Here is a 24996-nt window from a genome sequence, read left to right on the forward strand (position 1 = left end):
TAACTTGCCCAAGATCACACAGTGATAAATATAGGAGCCAGAATGCAAACCCTGGTTGTCTTGGTCTAGAATTTACAGACTTAAAACTGCCTTCTTGGTACCATCCTGTTGGGTTTCCTAAATAATTAAATGAATAATCATCATGATGATGACTGTAAAGAAATGTTTCTATGTAGAAAAAGAAGTTTGACTACAAACATCAAATGTTTATGAGTCTATCTCTAAAGTACAGGAGATGTTAACTTTCTATTTTTAAAATTTATATACTTGGCCAGGCGCAGTGGCTCATGGCTGTAATCCCAGCACTTTGAGAGGCTGAGGCGGGTGGATCATGAGGTCAGGAGTTTGAGACTAGCCTGGCCAACATGATAAAACCCCATCTCTACGAAAAATTACAAAAATTACCCGGGCGTGGTGGCGCATTCTTGTAATCCCAGCTACTCAGGAGGCTGAGGCAGAAGAATTGCTTGAACCCAGGAGGTGGAGGTTGCAGTGAACAGAGATCACGTTACTGCACTCCAGCCTGGGCAACAGAGCAAGATTTCGTCTGAGGAGGGGGGGTATTTACATGCTTGATTTTTTGTAATGTGTACATTTTATATTTGCAAACAAGAAAATAAAGACAGAACGCTTAAGCGATCACCTAGTTTTGCTTCTCAAGTAGGGCTCAGTAGCACAGTATCCATCATTTTTCTCATTATCTCTTTTTTCACCACATTCTCTATGCTTCTCTCCTTCCGTTTTCTCTTTCTCTCCACGTTCCTTATCTCTGTCTCTGTCTGACTCCAGAACCTGCCCCTTGAATTTTCCCTCAACCACCACCATTCCTTTTCATATTGGAGAGTGTATTCATGGTGCCAGAAAGGGTGGTGGTTATTTAACCTCTCTCCAGCTAAATGTTTTATTATAACTCCTGAAAACCTAATTACAGTAACTTTACATGCTACAGTACCCTTTATGGGCTGCCTCTTTATTAAACTTACTCTTTTAGAGACAATAAACCTGATGCTTCAAAGGGCATGTCCAGGACCAGTGAAATGTAATGAAATCTGGAGTTTTCTAGTGCACACCCGATCTCCCTCACTGAGCACCACGCCCCCGTTCCCGGGATGTTTGTGCCTCTATCCTTTCCTTGGCTTTTTATCAAATTTCAGACACTGCATGTACGATCATCAGAATATTTTAGGGATTAATGGGCTGTGTATCAATGTTTTCATCCGCTCGTTTGAATACCCGTGAGTTTATTTACTGGGGAGGTCAATTTTCTCGGTAGAACAACAGTCGACACCTGGTTTCCCTGATAACCAGAGTTGCTTTTTTGTACACAGCACTACGTTGAGACCATTTAAGACCTTTGCTGTGTTTCAAAAACATTTGCTGCCACAGACTTTGTGAGCAAAGAACAACACGTTGGTCTGCCCTGTTAGTCATTAGTTGTCCTGGTTAGCTGAATGGTGCACTGTGATGAGATCGTGGGATGCGGGTGAGTGAGAGAGGAAGAGAGAAACAGGAAAAAAAGCGTTGACCTTGGGAGTTGAGGCAGCAGAATTAGTTGTGTGGTACATTTCTGTTTCACAGGCCTGCTAGGATTTTCCCCTGGGAATAAAGCCAAAACAACAGAAAATAGGGGGATCCCCCTGGTTGCAAGCTGCAAAATGGTACTTGGTGTTAAGGAATTGTATGTATTTGTTTGTTTTTTTGGTGTGATTTAAGGTTAATGACTTAAGTTTACTTGTGATTGACTCAGAGAAAAAAGGAAAGAAAGAAAAAGAAAAGAAGTCTTTTGTCGGAACCTCAGGAGTTCAGTCAGCCTCCGCTTCTCAAAGCTACCTCTCTAGTCAAGCTCCTTCTGGATCAGAAGAATAAAATGAAAATTCACAGCCTTTTGAATTGGTGGGGGCCCTTGTTGCATGCATGTTATGCATGAGGCTTTTTTTTGTTTGTTAGGTTTCTTTTTAAAATCTTTCAAAGTTGTTTAATCAGAGACAATGCATGCCCTTAATTTTCTAAGCCAATTTGAAGCAGAAGCCTGGTTCACCAAGATTCTGCCTGAAATCCTCGTCTTTGCTGTCATGTAAAGCACGTAGAAGAATGGCTGTTCAGCTTTTAGGTATGCTTCTCAGTTTTTATTAAATGGTTTTGTTTTCACATGAGGAAGAGTGATGACATTTACCAAAAAGATTGATAGTTTAGGGTGAAGTGATGATTCCTGTATTCTTAAGAAGTCACAGGAACGCAGGATACAGAGCCGAGAGCGCAGAGCCTTCGCCTTACTATTCCATCCCAAGCCCCTAACCGGTGCCTGGTAGAATGCTGGGTGCTGTGACCAAAGCCCCCATCCCCCACATGTCATGACTGGGAAGGGAAAGAAGTGTGTGGACTCCTTTTATTTTTTTGTAAGACATCAAGGACTGGTTTTCTCTATCTCTTGGAGTGTTAGCAAACTCCAAGGACAGCACTTTGGGGGCCCCTCATTTGCCTTTCCTTTCTGAGGCACAAGTGGCCAATTCTGAGAGCAATTGAGTTGTGCTTGAAAAATGTCAAGTGCATTTGGAAACTACACATTTTTGCTGATGCCTGGAGTCCTGAGCTGAGCTACTTCCATGACCGACCGCTGGGAAGAAGTTCAGTTGGGGCATCACAAATGATTCATCTGAACACACTGAGCAGGCCCCTCAGGGGGAGAAGCTGTCTTAATAGCCTGTTCAGGGAAAAATCAGGAGACATCCCCTAAGCCCTCTTGGTCCTCCCTTTGACCATCTGGCCAGACCATTACCTTGTAGGTCTTGCTTCATTTTATTTTATTTTCCAGCAGCATGTGACTGCAATCCTTGGGTGAATCAAAGCTTGCGTTTTTTTTCAACTTTTTATTATGAAAATTTTCAAACATACAAAAAAGTTGGAAGAATACTACCGTGTAAGAATAACTACCTGGTTTCAGCAAGTGCTATCATTTTGCCACGTTTGCCTTATCTATTTTTATAGAGCTTGAGAGATAGAGATCTTTTTGCTGAATCTTTCGAAAGGCAGTAGCAGACTTCATGAAACTTCACCTAAAGACTCCCACATTCAACGCTTACATTCAAAAATATATATCTACTAACAATCTGGTGTGTCCTCTGCAAGTAAGATGCATGTGGAAGGGCATAAAAATGATTCAGGTAGAATATCTTAAATGTTAATGAACATTAGAATCCCCTAAAGAGCTTCTTTCTTTTTTTTTTTTTTTTTTTTTTGAGGCGGAGTTTCATTCTTGTTGCCCAGGCTGGAGTGCAATGGTGCAGTCTCAGCTCACTACAACCTCCGCTCCTCAGGTTCAAGTGATTCTCCTGCCTCAGCCTCCCAAGTAGCTGGGATTACAAGTGCCCACCACCACACCCAGCTACCTTTTTTGTATTTTTAGTAGAGACAGGGTTTCACCATGTTGGCCAGGCTGATCTGAAATGCCTGATCTCAAATGATTCACCTGCCTCAGCCTCCCAAAGTGCTGGGATTACAGGCGTGAGCCGCCACACCCAGCCACTGGGCAGCTTCTTAATCATTACACTCCCAGATTCTACCTTCAAACCTGGATAGGGCCCAGGATTTTGTACTATTTTTAACACTGAGTGCTGTGTTAGAAGCAGTACAAATTCCTGGGCCCAGGTGATCACTTGAGTGCTGTGTTAAAAACAGTACAGATTCCAGGTATTTATGGGACACAGTCTGAAGATCACTTCTATTGAATCTTTCTATTTGTTTGTTGAATTTAATCCGCTAAACCTTAGTGACACCAGGATGTAAATGTATCATGGGAGAAATAAGATTCTACATATTACTGGTTTTTTGTTTAATCATTTTAAGCCCCAGAGACTAGACAGAAGGGATGTGATAACTAAATGGGTTTCTTTTAGCTGCGATCATCACAGACACCACAGTGCCGATGAGCGACCTGAGAGATACATCCTGTGAGCATTTATGCAGTGCTGAAAAGTATGCATGGTTTTTTTGTTTTGTTTTGTTTTTTTGTTTTTTTTTTTTGTGGAGGGATCTGGCCTTGCATTTGTAAATATAGACTCTTGCCTGCATGTATATATGCAAACTTGTAAATCTGTTGGCAAACAGGCATCAACATGGCAGGAGGAGCCTATTTTAAAATTAAAAATGTTCACAGTACTATTCTTTTAGCATTCATTATTTTGTTCTTGGAAAAGGTTGTAAGCCATTTATTTAACAGAGATTTGTTGAGTTCCCCCACTGTAAGCCAGGCTCTGTTTTAGGTGCTAGGGTACAGCATGAGCAAAATGATTATTTTAACCTTCATAGAAATTCAGTTCTAATGATGGGGACAGATAATAAGTAATATGCAAATATACACATGTATTTAATGAAGAAAGATAAGGCAGTTATGACAGGATAGATAATAATAGAAATTGAAGGGGCCCGGTTGGTCAGAAGATCTCTCTGAGAAAGTGCTATGAGAGCAGAGATTGAAGGAAGATGTTGTGTAGATATTTCCAAGCAGAAGGAACAGTAAGTGCAAAGACCCTGAGGCAAAAAGATGTGATATGATGGGCAACAGCAAAAGGACAATATGATGAGTGGAGTGAGGGAAGACAATCGTGGTGGAAGCTTCAGTGGGAGAGGTAGCCAGAGGGCAGATTATGCAGAGAGTTGGAGGCCATGATAAAGACATCTGATTTTATTCTCAATGTTATTAGAAGCCTTTATTGGGGAGAAAGGGGGCTTTGTTTGATAACATGTGACCTCAGCTGACTTCCTTTGTAGAGGAAAGTGTAGAAAATTGGCTGGATTTTCAAGGGAACATTTTTAGGATTTCATAAAGCAATGCCATATGCAAGAAATAATCATATCCTTCTATTTTTGTTATAAATGAGTGTATTAAAAATAATATGAAAGCCAATTGAAACTTCTTAATCTTCACCGTGTTGCTCTCATGTTGCTAAAACATTTCTATGTTCAAGTTATTTATTCTGTCCACAAATATGACTGATGTCCAGGCACTAATGTTTTGACTCTGGATATAACGGGAATAAGTAATATCTACCAGTTCAAGTGTCCAGGAGTTCACATTCTGGTTGGGGAGAGACACATTTAAAATAATTATATACAGATAGATTAGTAACACCAGGGTATAACTGTATCATAGGAGAAATAGAATTCTGTTTATAAATCAGATCGAGAGAGAGAGAATAGATTTGTGAGTGCACAAAGTGATGGGGGACCATGTTAGAATAGATTTCCCAGGTAGGTGGTTGGAAGGTGGGTAGGAGTTGGCTAGGATGGGTTGGATGGGACAGAGCAGAAAAAGCCATTCGATTCAACTGAACAGGCTTGTTAAGAGAATGTGTATCTTTTTGCGTGGCTGAAGCATGAGTGCTCAGGAGCTGGGAGATCTGATTAGAAATGAGGGTTAAAAAATGGGTAGTGGTGGCCAGGCTTGGTAGTTCATGCCTATAATCCTAGCACTTTGGGAGGCTGAGGCAGGTGGATCACGAGGTCAGGAGATGGAGACCATCCTGGCTAATATAGTGAAACCTTGTCTCTACTAAAAATACAAAAAATTGGCTGGGCGTGGTGGCACGCGCCTGTAATGCCAGCTACTCCAGAGGGTGAGGCAGGAGAATCACTTGAACCCGGGAGGCAGAGGTTGCAGTGAGCCAAGATCGTGTCACTGCACTCCAGCCTGGGTGGCAGGGCAAGACTCTGTCTCAAAAAAAGAAAAAGAAAAAGAAAAGAAAAGAAAGAAATGGATAGTGGTTGTAGAGAGCCTGGTTCCATGTTGAAACTTAGGTCCCGTCTTTCAGGCATGGAAGGATAAACACGGATTTGTAAGCCAGAGCACAATGGTATTGTGGCTTGGGAAGGAAAAGGCAGGAAGGTAAAGGATGGGATTGGTGGGTGAGGTTTTCAGAAATGAAATTGATGGGATTCATTAAGCTATTGGATGGGGAAAGACAAGGGAAAAGGAGGAGGTTTCTTGGGTAACTGGGAGTAAAGGAAGTCCGGGAGGGGTGGACTTGGGGGTGTAAATAAATATAGTCTGAATTTCGTTGTGACTTACTGAAGATAGCCATGAAATAAGATACCCAATGCACAACGGGATGTGGGTCAGGAGCTAAAAGGCCATGAGCTAGATAGAAATGGAGATCTGGAGACTACAGATGCATGAGTGGTGGCTGAAGCCCTAGAAATTGGCAAGATCCCTGAGGAAGCGAGACCTGGAGTTCATGTGTTTTTACTCATTAGTGACTCCTTACAATGCCTTTATGTTCCGTTGTTTTCATTTGATTTCCTATTTTCACGCTCACTCTGGGAGAACTGTTTAAGAAATAAATTTGAAGGAGTTCTAAATCAAATTCCAAGGTTTCTCTGTCAGCCGGGCGGCTTTCTTCTGTGGATATGCTCAAGCCTTGTTATAAGGCAGCAGACTATTTAGTAACTTAGAGAACTCTTCAGGTGTTTGTTCGACATTTGCCAAGCTTTAGAATAAAATTTGTATTTCAGGCTCCTTCTGTAGCTCTGAAGAATTAATAATAAAAGCTACTCACATGGGCTGACACTTGTTATGAGACACACCTTGGTTAAGCGCTTTTCCTACATAATCCTGCATGATATTGTAGGATTATTGATGGTTTTCCTACAGTGTTGCAATCCTCACAATAAGAAGTTATGAAGTACCTGTTCTCTTATTACCTCTGTCTTACAAATGAGGAGATGGAGGTTCTCAAAAGCAGTGTCAGGTACTTGCAAAAAATGGCACTACCAGGACTACCAGGGTCTGTCTTGTGCCACAATGCTGTTGTGAACGCCGTGCCTACTGCCTCCTCTTCCAAAACACCATTTTAAACTGGTGCATTAAAAGAGAGCTGTGGGACAAGGAGTCCAAAGCCTTATTTATGGAATCAAACTTCTAGACTTTATTTTAATGTTAGCTGTGTTAAATAATTCACTCATCAGATACTCATTTTCTGACATGATTGTCAGTCATATTGGGTTTGTTTGATCTCTGTGAAGGATTAGAATACTTTCAAGGTTTTATCTGGAAGCAGCCAAGATACAAATATTTGTAATGACAGCAATCCTGCCTTAGAATCCCACTGGGAAAGCCTGCTAGCCCCCAGATGCAAGGCAGTGTGGTATAGTAGGTCTGATTAGGGCTTCAAAGGGCCTAACTGGATGTAAATAAAAATTAAGTCAGGCAGACTGGAGCTTGAGCCCTAATGACCCTGCTTGCCAACTCCCAGAGTCAGTTTTCTCATCTATAAAATTGAGGTAATAATAGTACCCACCTCTTGGGGTTAATGTGACATTTAGTTACAAGTAAAACCTTTAACATTGTAACTGACACATTGTTAGTGGTCAATAAATTAAGTAGCATCTACTGAAGAGGTGAAGAGAAAGGAAATAACTGCAGTAACATTTTAAAACCTTACAATTGCAGATGAGTAAAATTGCAAAATAATGAGAGGACTCTGTTCATTCATTCACTCACTCATCCATTCACTAAGATCCCCCTCTGCATGTTGGGTTGATGTGGGTTCTGGGAACATCAGGATGAACAAGGTACAAAATAAGACATAGTCCATGGCCTCCAGCTGCTCAGACTCCTGCCTCAAATTCCACTATATATTTCCTGGAAGACAAGTCCTCGTTTTAAACAAGGTTTAGCAAGTCACATTTGAAGTCTTATAAGTGGCATGTATAGGAGAGAATCGTCGGAGAATCAATGGTCCTTAAAGTTCCCACAGAGTGATAGACTCCCAACCCTAAGGAGGAAGGAGCCATATCCTCTTCTGCACTGCCTGCTCTGCTGTACGGTTCTGCTGGGTGGTTGTCACACCACAGCTCTGACTTCCAAGGGCACCTTGTTCAATTGATAGGCAATGGTGATTCCAGAGAAATAATCATGATCACATGACCTGGAGAAGGTGTCTCAGAACAGGAAGCAGGACTGCAGGGGAGGTGAAAACAGGACAACAAGGGTCAGAGAGAGTTTAAGGTAACATGTAAGCACACAGGTTTTATCGAAAGAGCTCTGGGTTTCAGTCCTCAGACAGTTGCTTGGCTTCTCCAAGCCTAATTTCTCCTATCTAAAATGAAGATAGCCATAAAAATGGAATGAAATAATGGCTTTTGCAGCAACTTGGATGGAGCTGGAGGCCATCATTCTAAGTGAAGTAAATCAGGAACAGAAAACCAAATATCGTATGTTCTCACTTATAAGTGGGAGCTAAGCTATGAGGAAGCAAAGGCATAAGAATAATAGAGTAAATTGCGGTGACTTGCGGGGAAGGTGGAGGGGGTGAGGGACAGAAGACTACATATTAGGAACAGTGCACACTGCTCTGATGACAGGCGCACCAAAATCTCAGAAATCACCACTAAAGAACTTGTCCATGTAACTGAAAACCACCTGTACCCCAAAAACTATGGAAACTTTTAAAAAGAACATATCTGGATTACAGAAAGAAAAATTAAAAATTTTTAAAAATAATAAAATAAAATGGAAATATTATAATATTTTGTAATTAGTTGTGACAATACATTTCGAGTGCCTTTCAATAGTAAGTGTCTAACTCTATCCATGTTCCTCCTGCAAAGGATACAATCTCATTTTTTTCATGGCTGTGTAATATTCCATGGTGTATATATACCACATTTTCTTTACCTGGGTGACAAAATAATCTATACATTAAACCTTAGTGGCACAAGTTTACCTATATAACAAACCTGCACATGTACCCATGAACCAAAAATAAAAGTTTTTTTTTTAAATAGTAGGTATCTAATATGTGATAGCACTTAGCATCCTCAACCTTATCATCTCTGAGGAAGTGACAGTCATTCAGTTTCCATATTTGCTTTGAATGCTTTGCAGGTTGTTGTGGAAGATAACAACTAGATGCATATGTGAAAGGAGCAAATTATGCACATTTATGGAATTCATTTATGTCGTCATCGAATGTAATGTTCACCCTTTCTTCCACTCCAGGGTGCGGTTAGTTAACTAGGATTATGCTAGGACCAGATAGAGCAGAGTGGAAGAAAAGCAGCTAAATGTTGCTCCTTGGCTACCTGCGGTCACTCTGACTCTTTCCCTTTTCCTGGCAGGCACTTCCTCTTCAAGACCTCCTCGGGGAGCACACCCTTGTTTAGCAGCTCTTCCCCGGGATACCCTTTGACCTCAGGAACCGTTTACACGCCCCCGCCCCGCCTGCTGCCCAGGAATACTTTCTCCAGGAAGGCTTTCAAGCTGAAGAAGCCCTCCAAATACTGCAGCTGGAAATGTGCTGCCCTCTCCGCCATCGCTGCAGCCCTCCTCTTGGCTATTTTGCTGGCATATTTCATAGGTAAGTTAGGATGGCCTTATTCAGCAACATCGGGGGTGACAACATGGGGGAGAGGCCATGGATTTGTGAATCTAGATGCCCTCTATGTCTGTACAATTTGCTTCTTCGCTCCTGAAAGACGTGATAATGAGCGATGGATGGAGGTGATTTTTTCCTTCCTGAAATCCACTTAAATCTGATGAGTTTCTCCTTCAAGTTTCTAAATGACATTCATCAGAAGGGAAATTAAGCATCCTTACTATATCCTTTCTTGGAGATGAGCTGAGACTTGTCATTCCCGCAAACCTATCCCTCACTCTCAGAGTGGCCTTCTAGTCTTCTCCCTCCTTGGATTTTAACCCAGGTCTGTGCTTTGAAATTTATGCAACACTGGTTAACTTCAGCCAAAAACCAAATTGAAGAATAGTGGTTGGCATGCCTGAGAACATCTTGATTCGAGAGAAAGCCAAAGTAGCTAGCTTATTTTCAGAGCTGTGGAACAGAAACAGGACTGACAGCCTGGAGCATCCATCCAGGTCTTTATACAGAATCGAATTACCCAGACATAGTTGGCCTTGCCCAAATCCCTTCTGCAGCCTCAACTCTCTCCTCACCATGGGCAGCTGAATCTGAATCAGGGTCACCTCTCCTGGCAGCTGGGCTTCTGGTGACTCAGTGTATGACATAGGTGAAGTCGCTGGAGTATCTGTCTCCCCATGCCAAAGGTGTTGGTTTACAGCCACAGGGTGTAGCCCTGTCACCCTGGAAAGTGACAGATGCCGAGCACCCAGGGGCAGGGTGCCATGTACATAAGAGCATCTCGGGCTGCACACAAAGCCTGCTCACGGCTCCTGGCCCCAACAAAGAGCCCCAGTGCTGCTGCTCTGTCAACCGAGCCTGCCAAAGGCAGATCTCCTGGCTTAGGAAGAGCCCATGGTGATGTCTGTTAAAGTTTATTTGAAACACTTGATGGTTCTGGCTTGGTTTCAGGGCAGCTATGACAGACCTGCCCAGTTTGGCTGTGCCATGTTGCAAAGCAAACCCATAAAACACCAGCTCAGTGAAGCTGACTCCAACACAGTTCCCAGCATGAATGCTGAAACTCCTCCCATTGGAGAGAAGAGAAAAGGCCACCCTGACCATGTTGGCCTTGCCCCTTCCCTCAACATAAGCCCTCCCTTCTCGCTCAGCACTGGGGGGGCTCCCACACTTCCTTCGCTCCCAGGCAGCAAGCATGGCATCTGCCAAAGAAGGAACTGGCCCCGCACTTCCCAGACCATTCTACCTTAGCTTGCCTGATGGCAAAGGGACATGACTGTGCACCCCCACAGATCTGGGGCCCTGCCCAAGGCAGACCAATACAATCTAACAATTGACATAAATTTTTCACTTTCTTCCATAACATAGCTATGTTTGTCTTAATATGGAAAAATAAGCATTTATATTCCCTACCAGTTGCATTTCTTAGGAATGCCCTCCCAGAGTGAGAAAACTGATCCTCCAGGGAAAGGTGTCATGCTCATTTGGGGCTTTGCAGAAGTGTAGTTTGCACTCTGCACCACGGCTCTACACGGGAACTGAGGTCTAAGACCCAAGCACCCCTAATTTCCAGTCATGTCTGCTTCTCACTTACCTCTTGATGAAGCATGGAGTCATGGATCGACTGGAGAAAGGCACAAGGATATCTGTTGCCCCGCTGAACCACTTGAGTAGACTCTGGTGTGTTGCTAAAGGTAGCTTTGTGTGTTTCCCCAGGTGGCTGTTCAGGGGGCTCCGTGGAAGCAAATTGAATGTGCCTTTGGGGACTTTTCGCGATTTGGCTTTGTGTCAGAAACTTCAGAAAGGGTCCATGTATTCGCTTTTCAGGCTTAACGTTCTGCCGGGTCAGCGGGCACCACCGGGAGCCCAGATAGGAAATTGTGGTACCGCCTGCTCTGCCAATAGCATCCCCAGTGCACCTTCTACTCTACTTGCTGGAGAGAGATAGATGGCTACTGCCTGATTTATGGGGCTTGGTAGTTAAAATAGAATAGCTTTCTGTAAGGGCGATCACATACGTGGGAAACGGTATAGTGAGAGTTTAATGTTTTAATCAGGTATGTAACTTGTAAATGATAGACTAGGAAATATATTTATTTTTAGTCTGCAGGCTACGGGAAGCTGGACCTGAGCATCTTAGCATGGTGTATTAGTTTATAATCCATCATTGCCTATTATGTATTCTTTAGGTAAGATTATGCTTTGACCCTGGAGTATCAAAAAATAGTTTATAACCCAAAATGAGTGATGTAATGGGCCAATTTACCCTGCAGTGATGGCAGTAAGCTTGCAGCTATAGGGCTACTCTCAGCCACTCTCCAGAGGTGACCGCAGGTCTGCAAGCACGGTAAGGGGTCAGGATCTGAAGCGCTGATCTTGGCCCCAGTGATTCCTTTCTCCTTAGTCTTGGCAAATTTCTTTGCCTTTTGGATCTGGGTTTCCTAAGTACAACATGGGGGCAGGATGGTTATTTACGTGCAGAAACTCAGAAGTATGGTAAGGATTAATTAATGTGTATAAATCACTTTGAAGATGAAAAGCAGTATATTATTACTTACAAAGCTGTAGGGGCATAAATAGTGCATTGCAAACACAGAGAAAAGTGCCTTTGGGAAGAACCAATGATTGTGCCTACCTGAAAAACAAGCCATCAGGGAAGGGCAGAAAGACCACATAAAAACCAAGGCCCTCCTGTTCAGGAGACCGGTACTTTTAAGGGCTGAGTCCGTTCTGGTTCACACATGACTCTGCATTCCACTAGAACAGGACAGGTCCTGAAATTGATGTATCAGCCCCAGGACCTTTATGGATAGGCAGTGGGTTCAGGCCTGCCAGGCACTATGACAAATAAGACAAATTATCATCCTTGCATGTTCAAACCTGAAGAAAGAAGACTTTCCAGAAATGAGCAATTTGGAATAGCTCGCCCCCTGACAAGTTCTTCCGTAGATCCAGGCCCGTGGGTGGGTGTAAAAGCAGAATGCCAGCCCTTGTGCAAACTGGAAGACCCAGGCTTTTACCAGTTCAGCAAAGATGCCCAGTTCCTACCCACACAGCTGGGGTCAGAGAACTTTTGTGATATGCTCTTCCATCAGACCCTCTCTGTGCCAAATTCTCTCAGTGTACAAACATCCTGGAATAAATTACTCTGAAAAGCAGCGTAAACCACCAGGGGACCACTTTGTGCATCACTCAGGCCCCGGCACAAACAATTCCTGGGGAATACTGGTTTAGGGGAATGTGGCTGTGAAAGGCAAGAGACTTTCCTCTAGGGAAAGTGTCTTTCTCTCTAGGCAGCTCAAGTACTTTCATTGCCTGGACCACCAGAAGTCCCTAAGTGTCTGAATCGTGTAACCGAACTATTTTATAACCAACCTCACCTATTTTATACCAAATGTCTTGTGTTATCTTTATAGTATGCATAACAATAGCTGCTTAGAACCTTCTTCTTAGAACTAGAAGCATTTCCATTTGAAGCCCTTTTTTTTTTTTTTTTTGAGACAGAGTCTCACCCTGTTGCCCAGGTGCCCAGGCTGGAGTGCAGTGGCACGATCTCGGCCCACCGCAACCTCTGCCTCCCGGGTTCCAGTGATTCTCGTGCCTCAGCCTCCTGAGTAGTTTGGGATTGCAGACTTGCACCACCATGCCAGGCTAATTTTTGTATTTTTAGTAGAGATGGGGTTTTGTCATGTTGGCCAGGCTAGTCTCGAGCTTCTGGCCTCAAGTGATCTACCCGCCTCAGACTCCCAAAGTGCTAGAATTACAGGCATGAGCCACCACACCCAGTCCATTTCAAGCACTTTTATATAACTGTTCAATTTGACTCATAGCCCCAGTTGTCAACCAACACTGTAGCAGAAAATAAAATCGACATATTATGATCATTTGACAGGCATTGAAACGGAGGCCCAGAGAGTCCGAAGTCTCCTGGCTAGATAGGTAGTTGCAGGGCCCATGCTAGACCCTTGATCTCTTGATGTCTCATCGAAGGCCTTTCTCTTCACTCCTTTCTCCTCAAGATTGCAGTTAACCAGTTTCTCACATACTGTATGAAACTGAAATAAATTATACCTTTGGTAGCATTAACTCACCTCATCTAGTTCTGTCCTCTTTAGCAAGGTAGAGTAGTTGGTTTCTCCTTCTGAATCATCTCCTAACACAGTGGATAGAAAATATACCTCCTTCTCAGTCTTTTTGTTTTTTTGAGACGGAGTCTTGCTCTGTCGCCCAGGCTGGAGTACAATGGCACGATCTCGGCTCACTGCAACCTCCACCTCCCAGTTCAAGCGATTCTCCTGCCTCAGCCTTCTAAGTAGCTGGGATTATAGGCATGCACCACCATGCCTGGCTAATTTTTGTATTTTTAGTAGAGACAGAGTTTCACCATGTTGGTCAGGCTGGTCTCGAACCCCTGACCTCGTGATCCACCCATGTCAGCCTCCCAAAGTGTTGGGATTACAGGTGTGAGCCACCACACCTGGTCCCTCCTCAGTCTTATAATCTGTCCTCATATTTCTGCTTTCCAGTTGTCTTGTGTTATAGAGGTCAGAAAACGTTTTCTGCAAAAAGCTAAAGAGTAAATATTTTTAGTTTATGTTCTACTTTGTGACAACCGCTTAACTCCACTGTTCAAAACAGCCATAGACAGTGTATAAACCAACAGACGTGGCTGTGTACCCATAAAACTTTAATTATGCCCCCTGGGATTTGACTTTTATGTAATTTTTATGCATTGTGAAATATTATTTATTAAAAAAAATTTCAGCCATTGAGAATGTAAACCCATTGTTCGGGTTATGTGCCATACAAAAACAGGTGGCAGACTGGATTTGGTCCACAAGCCATAGTTTGTCAACCCTTGTTTGATCACATGGCAGCTTATTTCCTAAGAATACCTTTCAGGGTGTCTACATCTTTATGACAAAAAATTGTTTTCCAACTGGCTAACGGTCCAACCATATGGCCGCTGTCAATGAAGCAGGTGACTGACATTTTCTGATACCTCAACTCCATTTCATCACGAGTAATTGCATCTGACTTTCTGGCCCAAACCAAAAAGTAGAAAAGGCAAGTCACTTTTCTCTTTAAATGCTTTCTATAGGATAATTTTTTCCAAGGAAAACTTTAGGAATTTTAGGAAACTGCATCCTAAAAGCATAGCTTTTAACTAGACTGCTTGAAACAGTGCTCCAATCCGTAGACGGAGTGGAATTGGCTGGTCATTTTGCCTAGTACTCATTTGTCCTCAATCTTTGATTTATCCCAGATTCCTCTGCAAAATTATCACCTGTTTTTAGAAGTTACTCGGTTTCTGATGCCTTCGTTGTTGAGGTTTTCCAACAGATTGTAATAGTGCCAGCTCATGGAATGACATCATTGCTTTCTTGTCCTGGGTTAACATTGGAATAGACCTAGTTTCCTTAAAAGGCATTGAAGTTCTTGCAGGGCTACCCCACACCAAGGAAGAAAGATGCTTCTCATGTGTGACTCTGTTGTTTAACTTCAGATAATCTTAGAAATTCTAAGCCGACAGTCGACACAAGAGTTCGGCATGACACGGGACTCAGACTGTCACCCCTGAGCTAAAACAATACACAACATACACTGAGCTTCTGCCAGAGATGCTTCACGTGGTTGGGAAGGGAAAGAGGGAGAGAGAAAGATAAGAGCATTTATGTCATCCTAAATTAGTTCTTAGCTCTTCAGATCTCTGCCAAACTAAAATACATATATATATATTAGAAAGTCACCTTGTCTTTTTTCACTACAGTAATTCCTGCCAAATATGAAATACTATGTTTGAAGTTAGCTGCTCAACACTCTGTCTTCTGCCATTCTGACTTTGATCTGGAAAGAACGCGGGCCATCAACATGTCAGGATGTTAAAAGTGTGGTAATTTGGGGTGCTTTCAGTTTCTTTTGAAAACAATGAGAGATTATTTTCTATGGAAACTAAAAGCCTACCATGTGTTTAAAGTTGCTACACTTGAAAATTGATATGTTGAGACTCACGCTGATGAATCTTGCATTCTCTGCCGCTATTTTGTGTATTCTCATCTCACTGAACAGAGCAGGTTTGGAGAAAACATACAGAAAATGACAGAAAATGATGAGAATGGTGCACTTGCCTGGCATCTTTTGTGGGGGCGCAGACTAGGAAAAATGTCAGCCCTCTCATTCCAACTCACTGCTCTTTGACTATCCGGAGAGACGGGATACCTCATCCTCCTGTATGAATTCCAAGTTGTGTATTTACCTCCCACATCTAAAGGGCAAAATGCTGATGATTAAATCTGAACAGTCCAGCAAATAACATTTCCACCCAACTCCCTGGGTCCAGATGGTCAAACTGAGAAAAAGAGAGCTACCCACAAGTAAGTCGGGGACCCAGTTATATTATCTGTGCCGGTGTTAGTAGCAGTCTTCTTATCTAATAGATATGCTAATGTGCTCCTAACCTGATAATAAAGTCCTGTCAGTGCTTACACATTGGTGAGTCTTTGGCAGGGGGACTACCAGTTCATAACAGCATATCTGACTTCAGAGGGCCTGTCAATTTATGGAAAGAAAATTACATCATTCATTAGCTAGGTCTCCATCACCTAGCAGCCATGTGGCAGTATTTGTACCTCATGTTTCACATTCAGAAAAAATGAATCCCTCTGTTTCAGAAGAGGATGTGGCCTCTTTAAAAACATATTTATGCAATTTGGGAGACTTGAAGTGCTCAGGAGGGCCAGCAGCTGTAGGGAGTTGCCTTTGCTTTCCTCTCCGAGATTCCCATCAGAAATCGGGATAGTCGGCCAACGCGGGGCATTCCCACCCTAGTGGGCAGAGGCTGGCGATGAGAGCCAGGAAGCAGGTTTTGGTCCTGACTTTGCAGAACATCGTAATAGAGAGCCAGAGAGGAGTGATAGGTGACACAACCCTGTGCACCTCAAGGACCCCACAGAAACGATAGTGGTATCATCTGCCAGCCCAGGACTTCCTGCCTCTACAGAGCACACATTGAGTAAATGAATATGGAGAATTCGCCACCTACTATCCCTGAATCGCCATTCAAGCCTGGCCCTGGACTTTCTCTCTGTGACGATGATCTCTCTAGCAGTCATCCATCCAGAAGCAGTAATAGGATGCTAGGACATCAGTGTTGACTTCTCACACGCTACTTATTTGGCTGGATTCCTTTGGGTGGTGGCCAAGCCAACAGGCCCTTCAGCTTCCATAGCATGCTTTTAAATTCCCCTTTTCTGAAGTCTTTCGTTGGTTCATTTATTTGTGCTTGGGATTCCCTAATTAAGGATTCTGAGCACAACTTCTAATAGACTGTAAATTAGTGTTTTTTCATTCTATATTTTACCTGGAACACAATTTCTGGTTCTTACTTTGCCTTGGTAATTAGACAGGAAGCAGCCTGATGTCATAGAAAGCATATACATGGACTTTGGGACTCTGGTGTCAGAGAGGCCTGTGTTTGAAGTCTGGCCTGTAAACACAAAGGCCATGTGACAATGGGCTTGCTATCTAAAATCTCTGCACCTTAGTTTCCTCATCAGAAAAATGGGGAGAATTTCTGCTTTGTAAAGATGCCTCAAGCATTCATTGAAGTGGTAGATGCCTGCAACTCTTCTTCAAATCCAATATGTCATCAATTATGAGAAACGCCATCATTGTGCATCCCTAAGGGGGAAAGAGATTGTCAGTTAAACCATGCCATGATTTCTTAGCATCTGTAATTTTTTATTTTATATATTTGGAAAGAGATGGACACAGACCCTCTAGATTGATGTAACAACCTAGATTGATGTGAATAGGTAGGTCCATAGTCACAATGGCCCTGTAATACAACACCAGTTGCAAGGTGCATTCTGATTCCAGACTTGTGAAAATATTTACAAAATTCTGAGTCTTATAGTCAGTGGAACATGGTGGTACCTGGCATACAATATAGAAGCTCAACTAAATGGAGCTATGGGGATTATTGTACTAGCCACTGCACACCTATGCCGGGTCCACTGAGAAGAGTATCCCCAAAATAGTGACTTGCACTGCCTAGCATTTCATAGGCAATCAGCACATATTTGTTGAACTAATGAATGCCGATTAGGGTTACATCTGAGTTGTACCAGTTGTGGAAGATGCTTTCCAAATACTCAGAATCTACAATCCTTAGCTTCACTGTTCCCCTATGTAAAGGAAGGCTTTTGGTTTCTTGATGTGGTAATTGCCTCTGTTCCCAAATTGCACTTCTGAGTTAGAAAGCACTTAGGCAAAGGAATGGTGAGGGGGGCGTGTAAGCACCACATTTAAGCCCTCTAGCAGGAATCTGTGATTCCCTGAAATCGAGAGAATTGGCTGGGTGAAACTGGGAAGTGTTTGTGTCTGGCATAAGGCCATCATTTGGCACTCATATTACAGAAGTGTAGCAGAATTTAGTTGGAGTTCAAGGTGAAGAAGCAAATAATGGCATAAATCTAAAAGTCTGTTGGCTGTTTCTCTGTAAATGAGGATGTACTAAGAAAAGAAAGCAATTGCTACGAGGCACCAAGTAGAGAAAAGAACTATTATATGGTAAATTAGGTCTGTGTACACAAGCCACACAGAATCTTTTGTGTTCTGAAATGTCTTGCTTAGCTGTATAGCGTCATACAACAGAAGCTTAACCCAAAGCAAACTTCTGAAATATACGAGTTTCTCTTAAGGTCACCTAAAACCAGATTTATTTGTGTCCTCCATTGAAAATTCTTTTATAGAAAAATTCATATTTTGATTGTTAAGAATAGATACCCAGAATTTTTGCCAGAGCCCTTCTCTTTTCAAACAAGTCATTTATTAAATTGATGTCTCATAATAAGATTCTCTGCATTCAGAGAGCAAATAGTCCATCAACTGTATTAACACATTTAACATTACCATAAAAAAGAAGATAATGCATTGCATGTTCTGCTAATTTCGCTTTTTATATCATCAGCCTTCTGGCATTAATAAGTAAATATCACACTGTATCAGAAAATATAACAGCACTAAGCTATATGTTGCTAAGAAAAGAGTTTCGCTAAAAAAATACAATCCTCCCTTCTTGGAAAGAGAAAAAAATAATAAGATATGTAATATGTGTCATCTTTCAAAGGCTTTTTTTGTTTCTTTCTAAAAACCAAAGCTGTGGATGAGAAGAAGAGGAGAAGCTTTGCCTCCAACCTTTGCATTTCTTTCATCATGACTTTCTTTGCAGTTGTTAGGGAAGGCCCTTCCCTTGGGATGGGTTTTCAGTTGAGTTAGGTCATTTGTGGGAAGATTTGTGCAAACATGTTCGGCACTCCCGTAGGGACTCTATCTTTATAAAAGAAGGGCATCTTACCTTGCTTTTGCCTTTGCAGTCATGACGCAATTCTCTCGGTTTGCTTACTTATATGACACCATGAGCATTTTAAAGTCACGTTAATGAAGTTTAGATTAGACTTGCTTATATTCCACAGGGAAAGGTCAGTGGCACTGTGTCAAATGCATTCTGTTCTTCAGGCCATGATAAACAACATGACATCTTTCAAGGAAGCTCAGCGTGCCTTTGAATTAGATGCATCTTTAAAACTGGTTTTAAGGCTGCCTTATGCACCAAATTTTACAAACACAGACTTCTGAGACATTAGCTAAATTTAGAATATGTGTGTTTAAACTTTCTTTTAATAACAAGATTTGTAGACTTCCTGAATCTCGAGAGAATTGTGAGTTAAGACCCTTTCCCATGAAGAAAATACTTGTTACTCTGTATATTAATTTTATGTTAATTAATTTATAATTTATTAAATGTACTTGAATAGATTCATGTATATTCATTCAATGCTTTTCCATTGGTCAAGAAATTTCACTTTGGCATGTGATTGGCTGGTTGCATTGTGTACAGAAATCTACTGATCAGTCTTTTTATCCAGGACATCTTTGCTTGAAATTCTTTTCCTGGACCCAGATCCCAATAAGCAACAAATGAAATAGTGCAGTTACTAGGAAAGTTCAAAAAGCCTGGGGTAAGTTATGTTTTGCATGAGCATCTCCTGCCCTGGTGTTAATCGGGCACACGCAGCAGTGATAGAAGGCATCTGACCACACACTGGGGTCTGTCGGGGAGAAATAGGGGAGGGACAGTGGGGGATGGGGAGTTGGGGAGAGATAGCATGGGGAGAAATGCCAGATATAGGTGATGGGGAGAAAGGCAGCAAATCACACTGCCATGTGTGTACCTATGCAACAATCTTGCATGTTCTTCACATGTACCCCAAAACCTAAAATGCAATTTTAAAAAAAAGCATCTGAGTTTCCTTTTCCCTGGACTGTCAGAGAGCAGAAGCTTTTATGCTAAAAAACTTTTATTAACTGATTGATATAAATTAATGATAAGTCATCCTTTTTGTTCCCTGGATATGTAGAGGGGTCTAACCAATGTACAATAAGAAATTGAGGACATTCGTGTCTATTTTTATCCAGTCTGTTTTAACCAAATGATGATATTATCTTTTCCCAAATTTAAAATTATAAAGTTTTTAAGAAAACACACACACAAAAAAAATCTGGCATAACAGTGAAGAGTCAAGAGCCAAGGAAAGAGGAATTAATACCAAAAAAGATGGGAGGAAATTAAGTCAAGAAGTAAGAAACAGGCATAAGATGCTGAGAATAGAGTAATTAAAACCATTAACTAGCAAGAGAAACTAGGAAATGCCATACATCAATCAGGATAAAATACAGAACAATTAAAGGTCAAAAATAGCAGAGGAAAATGGCGTCCAGCATGCCAAATTACAAATATCTTCTGCACAATTTTTTGAACCTATAAGTCCAACCAAGGTAATGAGATGAAATGCAATCTTTGCGAATTGCTTGGAGGTGCTGTTTCACTACCTCATCTTACATCATTAAACTTTCGGTCCCCTCATGAACTACTTAGATAAACAACAGTGGGCAGCTCAACATTTATCCAAATAAACCAGAAAGCCACCACAATAAAGGAAATTGAGTTTATAGACACAGTGGATTCTTGCCTAATAGACGAGAGTAATGTGTCTAATGTTGAACATCAATCTATATTTCAAGTATAGTATGAAGGAGGGCCTCGAGAAACAACTTATGCCACAAAATCATTTTGCACTAGAGATGGTTTATCTTATGTTGTGTCTAATTGATCTCCATGTAATTCAGCTACAACCCTTGCTACTGAAAATGATGTAAGAGATGGAAAGACTGAACGAGGCTACTGGTTCTCAAGAGAGCATAGAAAGTGGAGGGTTCCAAATTACCTTTGTCTTCAAATGTATTGTCATTGGAATGATCTTTGAAGTCACAGAGGAAGTCTATTTATTTTTTTCATCAAGCGAGGGCATTCTTGAAAGTCTTCTTTTCAATCCTGATTTTTTTTAGAAAAATCTACATGAGGGGAGAGAATTACTTTATTCCAGACCTTTCCCCTACCTTATTTTGCTTATCTTCCTAGTGTGAAGAAAGATATTTGAGATTACCCTGCAATGTTTGTTCCCAAATTCTATGGATTTATGAATTGCCTGCACTTAAGAGAGTCTTTCAATCCCAATGGGACAGGACCTGGTCTAGACCAGTACATGGGTATGCCCAGGCCATGGCTAGTGGTAGTGGGGACATGGGAGTGGAGCAGTGAAAGAGAAGGGAAGGGAGGTCAGCCCCATTTGGGATGTGTGCACCCTAGTGAGCACCTGTGCAACACACACACATATACACACACACACACACAGACACCACTATTCCCACTCACCCTGCTTCAAAAGTGCCAGTCAGAAACCTCTTTTTTTTTTTTTTTTTTTTTTGAGATGAAGTCTCTGTTGCCCAGGCTGGAATGCAATGGCATGATCTCGGCTCACTGCAACCTCCACCTCCTGGATTCAAGCAAATCTCCTGCCTCAGCCTTCTGAGTATCTGAGATTACTGGCATGTGCCACTATACCCGGCTAGTTTTTTTATTATTATTATTTTTAGTAGAGATGGGGTTTCACCATGTTGGCCAGACTGGTCTCAAACTCCTGGCCTCAGGTGATCTGCCTGCCTCAGCCTCCCAAAGTGCTGGGATTACAGGCATGAGCCACCGTGCCCGGCCGGCAACTTTTTTTTTTTTTTTTTTGAGACGGAGTCTCGCTCTGTCACCAAGGCTGGAGTGCAGAGGCACTATCTCGGCTCACTGCAACCTCTGCCTCCCAGGTTCAAGCGATTCTCCTGCCTCAGGCTCCCGAGTAGCTGGGACTACAGGCACGCACCACCACACCCAACTAATTTTTGTATTTTTAGTAGAGATGGGGTTTCACTATGTTGGCCAGGATGGTCTCAATCTCCTGATCTCATGATCTGTCCACCTCAGCCTCCCAAAGTGCTGGAATTACAGGCGTGAACCACTGTGCCCAGCCAGAAGCCTCTTTTGATATGTATACATCTCTATGAAATATTTTGACAGGTGTATTTGGTTTGACTTTCAGGAAGCCAACTTCCAGTCCTGCTTCCAAAGGTTTACTCTTTCACAATGTTTGCATTTGCACAGATATGGATACCACTATTTCTTTTTCCTCCTCTCTCCTACCCTATACGCTCCACCTTTAAATAGCAGATTTATCCTGCTCTGTCAAGGTTAATTTCTTTAAGTAATATATATAATACACAACAATAATAAAGTTAATTTTATTTTAGGCTTTTAAAAAATGTACCAGTCTGTGGATCTGTGAAATGTTTCCTTCGCTTGTCCCCATCCCTTCGTCCCCACCTCCACCCCTCGGTTCTTTGGGTGGAAGGCTGTTAGGTGAAGGTACTGCCTGAGGTCTCGTGGACTTGGCCCTGTCTGGGAGAAAATGTCTCTATTTCTTTTCTGGGATGTGAGTGCTGATTGCGTGGTGTTTTATTCTTTCCTTCAAAACTGTCAGGAATGGAGCCTTTCGGAAAGGTCAGCTGACCCATGGTGATATCCATATTGTAGTGAAACAGCGATGCCTGTTTTAATGTCAGAGGCAAATAGGAGAGTGGATACAATGAAATGATCTGTGACTAAACACATCTTGAAGGAAGAAAAAGAGCTGTCTGTCATGTTTGTGTGACTAAAGGATTTCTTAAACAAGCTGTGGACCCCACCTAGGGAGAATGCTGTCAAAACATGAAAAAACATACAGAGATCACACGAAAGCCAAGTCTGAACTCTTATTGCATGTCTGAATACCTTGCTAATTTTGCCTACGCCCTTTGTAATTCTTTCTTCATAACACACTACCACTGCTTCACCCCTCCCCAAAAACTTTGCCGCACCTGTGTCTCCCATAATTCCACAAAACAGCAAAACCAAAAAGCCACCTGACTGAGAAGACACCCAGATTGGACTAAAGTGACTCTTGGCTTGTTGTTATGCCCATCAAAATTCACTTACCAGGACAATTATACAACAGGATTTCATTGGAAGAGCCGGTCTGGAATCTCTCTTGGTAGAAATGTAGAAAGAGCCCCCCAGCATGAAAAGTAAATAGGTATGAATTGCAGAAACATGGAAAGAATTCTTTGTATTGTGTATATAATGGTGTCAAGTGCTGCCTAATTTGTCATTCACATGATAGGCCAAGTGGGGTGCAGACCCTAATGGCTGAGAGTATTTTTTGTGCAGAGGGGAAAATAAGTAAGTACCGTAAGAAAAAGCAAGCATGAACAAGACAGAAAAAATAGGAGAAGGATTCCTTTGAGTCACTGTAGTAAATATGGTATATAGTCCCAGGAATATTAAAAGAGTAGGCCAAACGCATAGCCAGAGAGAATTATAGTTTCCATTGGCTTCTACAGAACAAGAGAGAACCACATGCCCATCACTGGCTTCGTGAATCAACAGAAGCTCAAACTTCGTGGGCAGTTCAGAAAATCCTCTGACTTATATTAAGTCAGTTCTTATTTTTCCACTAGATGATGAGGCTACAGTTTTAGCCCATCTGTTCACAACCCTGTCCCCAGCATCCTAAGAGACTCTATCCATTTATCTTTAAAAGCCAAAGAGAAGAGCGTGTTGTGAGAGAAGGGAATAAAGCTGGTAGCCCAGGAAAGATTACCCTAATGCTGGATGGGAAGACTTAACATCTCTACCCGGAACCACGTGACTCTGGAAGGGTCCCGAGGTTCTAGTGTGCGAGGGTTGCCATGCTGTCTTGACTGAAGGTTTTCCACGTGTGCATATAGATCCTCCATGTAGAAAAGAACTTTGATTTGAGGCTTTAATGCCTTTGAATGCACATTGAGAATAACACTGACACGCTTTCACCATAGCCTTGGAATCCTAAAATAAATAATAGAAAAATTGTGATTTAAAATATAATTCCAAATACTAACTGGGGCCCGCTGCCTAGATGAGTAATAAGCTTCAATAAATGTGTGACAGGCACAAGGCTCTTCAGTATGAAGAGTAGTGAGGCCTCAGAAATAGAAATAGGTTTTTCATTACATGAGGGATTATGTTCAGCCTGACTGTGGAGCCTGTTCACGGAGCCACAGCTGCATCTTCTGCCTGCGGTCGTATTAACCAGTAATAGTAAAACAGTGACGTGCTGCCCGAAACAGCGATTTATTTTAGAGAAGAGAGAAAGGTCGCTTTCTCCTGCTTAAGTCAGGATTACCATTGTTTACTACACACTTTCCCTTAAACTTCTATCTGTCCGTGCTAATGACCTGCAATTTCAGCTGGGTTCCACCTGGGTGCCTGCCAGGGATGAAGAAATCAGGATGGTTTGGGGTCATGGTTATGCTATTTTATTTTTACTCAGCTCTGCTCATCAACAGGCCCAAGCGTATTTCTTTTCGAAGACGGTATAAAGTTTTATTTTTTAATTTCAAGCTCACCCAGCTATCTGAGTTTTTCCCAATTCAGGAACTCACAAATCAGCACATGTATTTTTCTTTTCTTTCTTTTCTTTTCTTTTCTTTTTTGAGTCACAGTCTCTCTCTGTTGCGTAGGTTGGAGTGTGCAGTGGCATGATCTCAGCTCATTGAGTCAACTCTGCCTCCTGGGTTCCAATGATTCTCCTGCCTCAGCCTCCTGAGTAGCTGGGATTACAGGCACCCAACAGCTTGCCCAGCTAATTTTTGTATTTTTAGTAGAGACAGAATTTCACCATGTTGGCCAGGCTAGTCTCTACCTCCTAACCTCAAGTGATCTGCCTGCCTCATCCTCCCAAAGTGCTGGGATTACAGGTGTGAGCCACCGCATCTGGCCAGGCCTTCCTTTTTCAAAGGAGTGAGATGTGTATTGGAGAGGCTGATGTAAGCTCGATGTTACACCACCCTGCCCCTTGGCGACCAGGGAGATTATGGGGTCTTCAAAGATGAGCTTCAGTCATGATCTGAGAAAGGTTTGGAGGCTCAGTATAGAAGGGCACTCAACATGAGAAGAACTGATTATCAATTTCAGATGGGTTCTCTTTTCTAAACCTTGACACAGAATTCTTTTCTTGACCCACTGAAACAAATGACTTACTGAAAATATATACTTCAAGGATAGTTGTTTACTTGACTCAGAAAACCTGATTTGTAGCCTTAACAGTTCCTCATTTTAAGGGCTAGCTGGGTATTCGAGCAGTCCAATGAAGAAACCCTGAAT

The 24996-nt window shown here is 42.2% G+C and overlaps 1 protein-coding gene across 12 annotated transcripts in view; it reads left to right on the forward strand.

Annotated features, from left to right (window-relative positions):
- The window catches only part of TENM2 (teneurin transmembrane protein 2), a 1274635-nt gene that overhangs the window by 995677 nt on the left and 253962 nt on the right, over positions 1–24996 (forward strand). For all 12 annotated transcript variants that reach the window (XM_064376511.1, XM_012461093.3, XM_064376512.1 and 9 more), the window contains one exon: positions 9115–9353. In XM_064376511.1, coding sequence (XP_064232581.1) covers positions 9115–9353 — 239 coding nt within the window. The remainder of the gene's footprint in view (positions 1–9114; positions 9354–24996) is intronic.

The sequence above is a fragment of the Aotus nancymaae genome, unplaced genomic scaffold, assembly GCF_030222135.1.
Source record: "Aotus nancymaae isolate 86718 unplaced genomic scaffold, 86718_ANA_hifiasm-v0.15.2.pri h1tg000015l_0, whole genome shotgun sequence".
Taxonomy (NCBI): Eukaryota; Metazoa; Chordata; class Mammalia; order Primates; family Aotidae; genus Aotus; species Aotus nancymaae.